Source organism: Scomber japonicus, chromosome 13 (genome assembly GCF_027409825.1).
Source record: "Scomber japonicus isolate fScoJap1 chromosome 13, fScoJap1.pri, whole genome shotgun sequence".
Lineage (NCBI taxonomy): Eukaryota > Metazoa > Chordata > Actinopteri > Scombriformes > Scombridae > Scomber > Scomber japonicus.
Window position 1 is genome coordinate 11,445,603 of NC_070590.1, and position 7,941 is coordinate 11,453,543.

Here is a 7,941-nt window from a genome sequence, read left to right on the forward strand (position 1 = left end):
ATGGTTATTAAGGTTTACTTAATGTTACTTGTTCTGAGTGCACTTTGACACTCAGAGTAAGTAAAGTAGTGTTTTATTCAGACATTTTTTTGTGCATATGAATCATATATTTACATCCCCAAATCACCAAGTCTGTCCATGCTAAATACAGACTTTTTTGTTGGTTTTCTTTAGATATCATTTAGACAGCAAGTAACCAGACAACCATGTTGTTGAACAGGTTAAAGGGTAGGTACACAGTTTATCAAGGCTGTCTTAAAACAGTCAGGTGCCCAACTGAAGGCTGAAACAGGTTTTCTCCGCTGTAATCTTTCCTCCTGATCACACTGACCACTAAAAGATCCTCTCTGAATGTGCTTACAGTGTACTACTGAGTGGAAACATGATGGAAGAGATAAAAACACCACTGCGGTTGATCTGCAGCAAGATTATTAGCTGCTCTTTTCTAAAAATGTCTTTAAAGTGAATCTGATGATTTATTGATTGTGTTTCGGCAAGGATCATAGCAAAAAAGTGGGACTAAAAAGACTATCTTTGAAAGATGATTGGAACTTGATTTGACTCATTTTGATTGCTGAAGCCTCTAGCTTCAAATGAACTTTTAAATACATTTTTATTAAACGAGGGCTGTGGATTTTCCCATCACTGACGTAGTAGCCTAATTGCATGAAGGGATTTCCTTCATGATTTTGAAGTGATGTTAAATAAGGTTTTTATTGTAATTTTTGTTTAATTTTGCTTTTTAAAATGTTTCTTTGTCTGTGCACAGTTTCTCAGATTTGACATTATTTGGCATTACTTTTGACAAAAGTTCCTTGTAGATATGATCTATTTCTGTTGTTCTGACCTTCTTGTGCTGTGGTTGACAGTGTAGTCTTGATTAGACACAACCATATCATCACTGATCACACCCACACTGTATATCAATGGAGATACTGCAACCTGGTGGTTGATGTGAGCTCACAGACAAGTTATTTTTAATTGTTGAGCACTTTATTAAAAACAAGTATTTCCCTCTGTATAACCTAAGGACTCTTACTAATGATGGAAGAAAAAAACAAATACATTTTGATAGCTTAATCAACTAAAAGAATATCGACATTTTGGGAAGATTAAAAAGATTGATACTATCAAGTCATATTTTGTTTAATATAACTAATAGAGCTAAATTAAAAAATATATTACTTAATAATAATGATGATAACTTTATTTATATAGCACCTTTCATACATAAAATCCTGCTCAAAGTGTGTTACATTTAAAACAATAAAAAAAACAAGGGCAAACAAGTAGAGCAAGTGAAAATAAACAACATAGGTTAAAAATAAAATAAAATAAAAACTAAAAACATTGGAACAGGTAAAAAGGGACAAAAGTTCAAATACATTTAAAAAGGGAAACTAAATAAAAACCGGTATAAAATACAAGATTAAACACAAATAAACTAAAAGCTTTGCAGTAAAGGTATGTTTTGTTATGAGCGCTATTAAAAAAATGTCCACAGACATCGCCTGTTTGATGTATAGGGGTAGGGGGGTCTACAGTTTTGGTACCTAAACCATAAAGGCCACTTCCCCACATTGGTTGTGAATTGCTTTGGGCACGACCAAACGATCAGCTGTGGAGGATCTCTGAGCTTTCTGTGGCTGATATGGTATTAAAAGTTCAGTAATGTATAAAGGTGCTATACCATTCAAAGCTTTGTAGACCATTAAAAGGACATTTAAATTAATTCTAAAAGAAACAGGAAGCCAGTGCAGGTCATCTTAAATAGGAGTGATGTGGTCTGTCCTTTTTTAGTCTTGCTTAAAAGTCTTGCTGCAGAGTTCTGTACAAATTGTAAGTTTTGTGAGAGACCAGTAAAAAGTGCATTGCAATAATCTAGCCTACTAGTAATAAAAGTACAAATTAATGTCTTAGCATCCTGTTTCATAGATGATAGGATCAGTCCTTAAGGGGGGCTCCTAATGAGAATTTGACATACAATGCCTTGCATTCAAGTGTTCAAACCCCCTGCTAAATTACTCATATCACTGGATAACTTAAATTGCAACAAGAAATATTTATACATAGTAGAGTGGTCTACTAAAGTGTGTAATAATAATGGTTCAGAATAAACAATCACACATTTCTACAGAGAGGAGCCTGAGATGAGTTAATGAACCCTGAGGAAAACATGACAGAACTATCCAAAGTACATTCAATCTGTTAAAATGAAACCATTTCAACCTGTAGCATGATTGTTTATCCCATCTCTACCAGACAGGCTCACAAAATAATTAAAGCTGTATAAAATATGTTTTAGGGAAAATAGCAAGGGGAAAAAAGTCGGTCAGTAATTGTAGTCAAGTAGTAGGCCTAATTGTAAATTACATTGTGGATTTAACCTTTTTAAGGCGTGTGTTTTTCCTGTAAGTCAACACTGAGGGCATAAACACACAACAAAACCTCTTTGTCATGCTTACAGCTGACATCATCGCTGTGCGTCCTTTCTTTCCCTGCGGTGACATCATCGCCGTGCGTCCCTCTGTTCGGGTCTCACTCCGTCATGTTTACCGCCGCCGTGTAACACTAGTGTACTGTGTGTGCCGTGTATCTACCTATACATTGTGGTTAACGCTCATTTATTTCAACATGGAGTCTGTGGAGGCCAGCAGCGAGGAGAAGACGGGCTCGCTGTCGGCGGCGCAGAGGAGAGCAGAGATCCGGAGGAGAAAGCTGCTGATGAACTCAGAGGACAGGATGCACAGGATCGTGGGCTTCACCAAAAGCGAGGCTGAAAACAACGGTATGCTGCTTAAAACTGTCTGAATACCGCCTGCTTCGTCTTACTGCTGCTGTTTTGGTCGACAGTCAGCACATTGCCATTGTTCTATAATGTTACTATCACCATTCATATTCACACAAAGGGATTTATAGAAATAACAACCACCTGGCCCTAAATGCAGTGATGGAAAGTAATTAAATACATTTACTGAAATACACTACCTAAGTACAATTTTGAGGTACCTTTACTAGATTACACTCCTCTCCATTTCAGAATGAAATATTTTACTTTCTACTCCACATCATTTATTTGGCACCTTTAGTCACCATTCAGATGAAGATTTGACACAATGGATAATATAACAAGCACATTGTTAAAGAAGTAACCAGTGGTTTCCAACCTATTTGTCTTTTGACGTCTTACAAAAAGCAGTGTGTAGTCAGGCTCAAATGTCAGATGTCTATGAGTTGTTAACAGCTCTACCAAATAGTGATTTTTCCCTCTAAACGTCTCACATGGTTTCATTTCAATAAATGTTCAAATTATCCAATATTTCACCAAAAATCAAAGATTAGATAAAAGGCCAAACTGAACTTTGTTTTTTCTTCTTTCCTCTCTGATTAATCATCTCACGACCCCCTAAAACAGAAAAGCAGCATGTTGTTACATTAGAGGAACAGATCACCTTTGTCATTTTAGTATCTTAATTACTCAGTCGACTAAATGTTTCAGCACTAGTTAAATGTGATGTCACTGATTTTGTCTCATATCCTCAGCAGGAGCGTCCCGGCGTCCGACAGAACCCCGCTTCCACCTTGATCTCGACAGGTCAGAGCCGTGGTCGTCATCCTCATCTTCCCCGAGACCATCTCCCTTCCTGTCGGAGGCTTCAGGGTTTGGCAGCCGCTCTCGCAGTGCCACCCCAGAGAGGAGGGGCTCACCACTGCCAGACTGCAGCGAGCCGCTGGGCCTTACTCTGGAAGATGACATCGGAGGGGTCCGACAAAGACCGAGGGGGGAGCGGGTGTCAGATGACCTCAGCGGCTCCCCGCGCCGAGGCATCCAGAAGTACCTGTCCCGTTTTGACGACGCCATGAAACTGCGAGGTCAGCTGGCCAATGAGAAGCCAGCCCAGGATGGAGAGTCTGACTCAGAGGAGTTTGATGCGTTCAGAGTGTTCAGGCTCATCGGCAGCATCCTCCTCGCTATCTTCGTCAGGGTTTTTGTCTGCAAGTATCTGGTAAGACGCCATGTTTCTGTGAGATTCACACCTGGGTCATGTTACATGTTAACAACTAACCAACAGTGTATGATCATTAGAGAGGTTTTACATATTACTTTTTATGTTATTTATTTTGTGGTCTCCATAATAATGCATCTTACTACTGGAGACATTATGTGACCCTCATATTCTTTCTTTCTAGTCAATATTTGCTCCATTTCTGACTCTTGAACTGGCCTATATGGGGTTGTCCAAATACTTTCCAAAGGTGAGTTTGCTCTACATATGTTTTACCATTTATTTTCTGTTGTTATAGATGAAAGTTGTAGCACATAATGTATGTACAAAATATAAATAATATACAGACAGTTTCAGAATAATTGAGACACAATTTTCAAGAAGAAATATTGTAACCATTAATGTCAGAAGCCACTTTGTGGGTGTCAGTCTGGAGGATTTAAAATGATTGATTGATATGATTTTGAGTGATGTTAATGAAGGTATAGATGTAATTGTGGTTTGTTTAATTTACTCCTTTTTCCATAAAGGGGTCACATGTTATTTTTAGCTATGCGATTAAAGACTTTTGCATGTATTCCTGTTCTTCCAGGTAGAGAAGAAGACCAAGACCACTGTGCTCACTGCCGCCCTGTTGCTCTCCGGCATCCCTGCTGAGGTCATAAACCGCTCCATGGAAACCTACAGGAGGATGGGCGACGTGTTCGCCGACCTCTGCATTTACTTCTTCACCTTCATAATCTCTCATGAGATCCTGCAGCTCATTGGTTCAGAGACTCCCTGATAGACCAGCAGGACCTAAGCAACCCCATACTTATCCTTGTTGTCCCCTCCCTCTGCGTCCCAACACAACAAGGCATGTTCATCAACGTCAGCTGGCGTGGGTTTGTTTATGATGGTCTGGAAATGAGTCCTTGCTGCCTTCATGATCTGGTTCACGCGTTAGCAGGACTTGTGCTCATTATTTCAGTGCTTCAGGATTCTACGAAAGCTTCATGTGACCAGAGAGTCCAGTGTTGGTTACGGATCTCCATGTTACTTTTACTCTGGGCAGAAGCAGAGAAACGGTATTTGTTGTGTGTGAAGAATGTACATTGGCATTTTTCGTGCTGAGAGATATGTTTTCTTTTGTCAGGTCTAGCACAGATTTGACGTTATAGTGAGCAGACACAGATTCAGTCTGATTTATAATCTGGAAACACTGGAACTCCTCTAGGGCTTGGCACTGTTTCTGAACTTTCAGTTTCATGTTATTGATAAAAGAAATACCAGTATTGATGCATATTACGATATGGCAAATGAGATGTTGCTTGTGCACATCTCCATTCTGATATTAACTATTGCAGAACTCTAAAAGATAAAAGTTGTGTTTTACAGCATCCAAGTCCAAAACTTAACTCTATGGCAATTGTGGGATAATGGTAAATGTGAAAACAGTGCAACAGGGAGAGAAGAGTCATAAAGTCAGCAAACTTACTCACTAAAACCTGCTGTATAGAAAATATCTATCTAAAGTTTGCTAGCATTAGCTGCCATAAGCTAGTGGTCACTCCAGACCAAGTATGACTACAGCTATAAAACTGCTGAGTGTATTAAACTGACCAACTTTTTATTTGTAGGAGGAAGAATGTCTTGCTTTAAACAACAGACTTTTCTAAAAAAAAACAGATGTCACACACTGTTCATATTGTGTGTTAAGATTTCACCACAACCTCACAACTATTATCTCTCAGCCTCGAGCGTTTCTTTATATTAACGGTCTCCAAATAGAGCGCATAAGCTGGGCAGGGTGTCATATTCTCAGCTAGTGTGTCTCTTTTGCGGGGGTTCTGCTGTGAAACCAAATCTGACGGTAAAATTAAAAACTGCTGAAGAAATTTGGAGGTAGTCTATCTCCTAACTATTAAACAACACTATGAATGCCTTTTTGTCATTTTAGTCAGTCCTGCAGGACATCAGGCAGGCAGAATTGGGGGTCATTGCATTTTCAGTTCATGACATTCAAATCCTGCATCTAAACTTTGCCAGTTTATGATTTCAGTCAATAATACAGCTCATGAATTGACTGAGGTGTAAAGTAAGTGATCACAACCTTGGAGTGAAGAGGTTTATTGAGGTTCTTGATCCGTTATGATTGACAGCTGATGATCAAATTAAGCTTGAAGGCTTAAGATTGAGGATTATCAGAACTGACAGTAGCAGGTGGTTCCCTTTCCCTCATACATTATCACTGCCTCTGCTGATTTGCTACGTCTGCCCCCCCCGAGCTGTAGGCTGCATTGAAGCTTTGCAATTGTGTCATAAATGGCAGCTATCTAACCACTGGGTGCCAGCATGGAGATCCAAGAGCAGGTTTCTTGTAAAGACAAAGGATTCTTTACAGAAGAGGATTAGGGCCATTTGAACAAACTGTATTAAGAGATCAGTTTCAAGACACTAAAAATTGGATTTCTGGCTTTACTCTCAGGATTCTGCCTTTTTAAATTATGAAGTATTTCCTCTTGTTTGTGAAGTCTGTGGTTAAATATGTCATGTATAGCCCTTTCCTCTGCTATAATCCACAGCTGAATAAGGACCTCCAACACCTTTTTAAGGCTTCCTGTCCAGAACAAGAAATTCATGAAGGAAATGCAGAGACAGCCTGACAGTCAGCATTTATTTAACACGCTTATATTGATCTAAGTTTAGAAGACACAGCTGTGAGATCAATTTAGGTCCATCGGAAAGTGCTGGCAACTGAATACATAAATAAAACTGAGATCAACAACATTGATTGTATTCTTAATATCTTGAAATAGCAGACACAGAAGGCTAAAGAGAGTGAAACCACACATGGATTGAGGATAAATGATAAACTTTCTTCAATCACATCAAACTCAATGCTCGTTAATTTGAGGTTACAAAACCTAAGGAACAGTTACACACATGGCCCTCCAGCCTTATGGTTAGTTTAGGAATAAAAAGATAGTTTGAGAATTTAAGAACATTTTTTGTAGATTTGTAGTGCATCATCTGAAAAAAGGAACTTTTTCAATAGCGCAACAGAAGTCAGTCAGTTCCTGCTGGCTCTGATTGATGTCTTTAAAAAAAACTCTCCTTTTAATAGGTGGATATGAATCACATGTGTTTGTGTTGTGACAGGTTTCTTCATAGGCAATGCTTAAAGTTATGTTTTCTGTCGTGATCTGTCATCAAGTGTTCAGAAAGGGTCCACATACATCACAAACAACTTTTCCTCCTTTTGTTTAAGTTGTGAACTCAGAAGAAGCATTTCGTCCTTGAATGTGGAGTGTATATTTTGCACGGCTATGAGCTTGTAAATGCAGTAAACTTCATTCAGATATGTACATGTAATATGTGATTGACGGGGATGTTTTGGGTTTCACTGGAAGGCGCTGTCACTGCAGTTCAGTGTGGGGCAGTGGGTCTTATTTGTTTTGGGTAATTCTGGTGACATGTCCCGCTTTGCTTTGTTCAAGCCTCATACATACTTCATATATACACGTATATATATATATAATCTATTTCTGTGCTGTTATTTTCTCACTCCTCTGTTTTAATTTCATCCAAATTAATTTATTAATGTGAATATTTTTTCTCATGTAAATGGATTGGTGTGATTTATCCTAAGACTTGTCTGAATTACTTGATTGTTTTTTTTTTTTCAATAATGTTTACAGAATAACTGTTTTTAATGGTTCTGATGTAGTTGAACTTAGGTAACAAATTTAGTGTTGACATGATGTAAAGAGTCTGCTTAAAAACATACACAGGAATGAATAATTCATACCAAATAAATACTACTTGTGTGATACACTGTGTTTTGATTCTCACCGTCCTTATGTACAGTATTTATTTATTTATTATTGGATTATTTAACAGGAACAATGCACATTCACAAACATTGCAAAAGCACTAGAATAAGTCAAAAGGC

At 38.3% G+C, this 7,941-nt stretch overlaps 1 protein-coding gene across 2 annotated transcripts; it reads left to right on the top strand.

Moving 5' to 3' along the window:
• Positions 1 to 2,535: 2,535 nt before the first annotated feature.
• camlg (calcium modulating ligand) lies at positions 2,536 to 5,884 on the top strand. Of its 2 annotated transcripts, none has more exons than XM_053332394.1 (4): positions 2,536 to 2,788; positions 3,544 to 4,007; positions 4,192 to 4,257; positions 4,600 to 5,884. In XM_053332394.1, the coding sequence occupies exons 1-4, from the start codon at positions 2,635 to 2,637 to the stop codon at positions 4,789 to 4,791; spliced, it is 876 nt and encodes a 291-aa protein (XP_053188369.1). In that variant the 5' UTR covers positions 2,536 to 2,634; the 3' UTR covers positions 4,792 to 5,884. The 2 variants fall into 2 exon arrangements, with proteins under 2 accessions (XP_053188369.1, XP_053188370.1); XM_053332395.1 differs by having other exon boundaries at positions 3,547 to 4,007.
• The last annotated feature ends 2,057 nt before the right edge of the window (positions 5,885 to 7,941 follow it).

What these genes read in the sequence shown, in the direction of transcription:
- camlg (XM_053332394.1), top strand. Translation starts at nt 2,635, where the DNA reads ATGGAGTCTGTGGAGGCCAGCAGCGAGGAGAAGACGGGCTCGCTGTCG. An exon ending in AAGCGAGGCTGAAAACAACG is followed by an intron (nt 2,789 to 3,543) that starts GTATGCTGCTTA and finishes TCATATCCTCAG; the next exon opens with CAGGAGCGTCCCGGCGTCCG. An exon ending in TTTTTGTCTGCAAGTATCTG is followed by an intron (nt 4,008 to 4,191) that starts GTAAGACGCCAT and finishes CTTTCTTTCTAG; the next exon opens with TCAATATTTGCTCCATTTCT.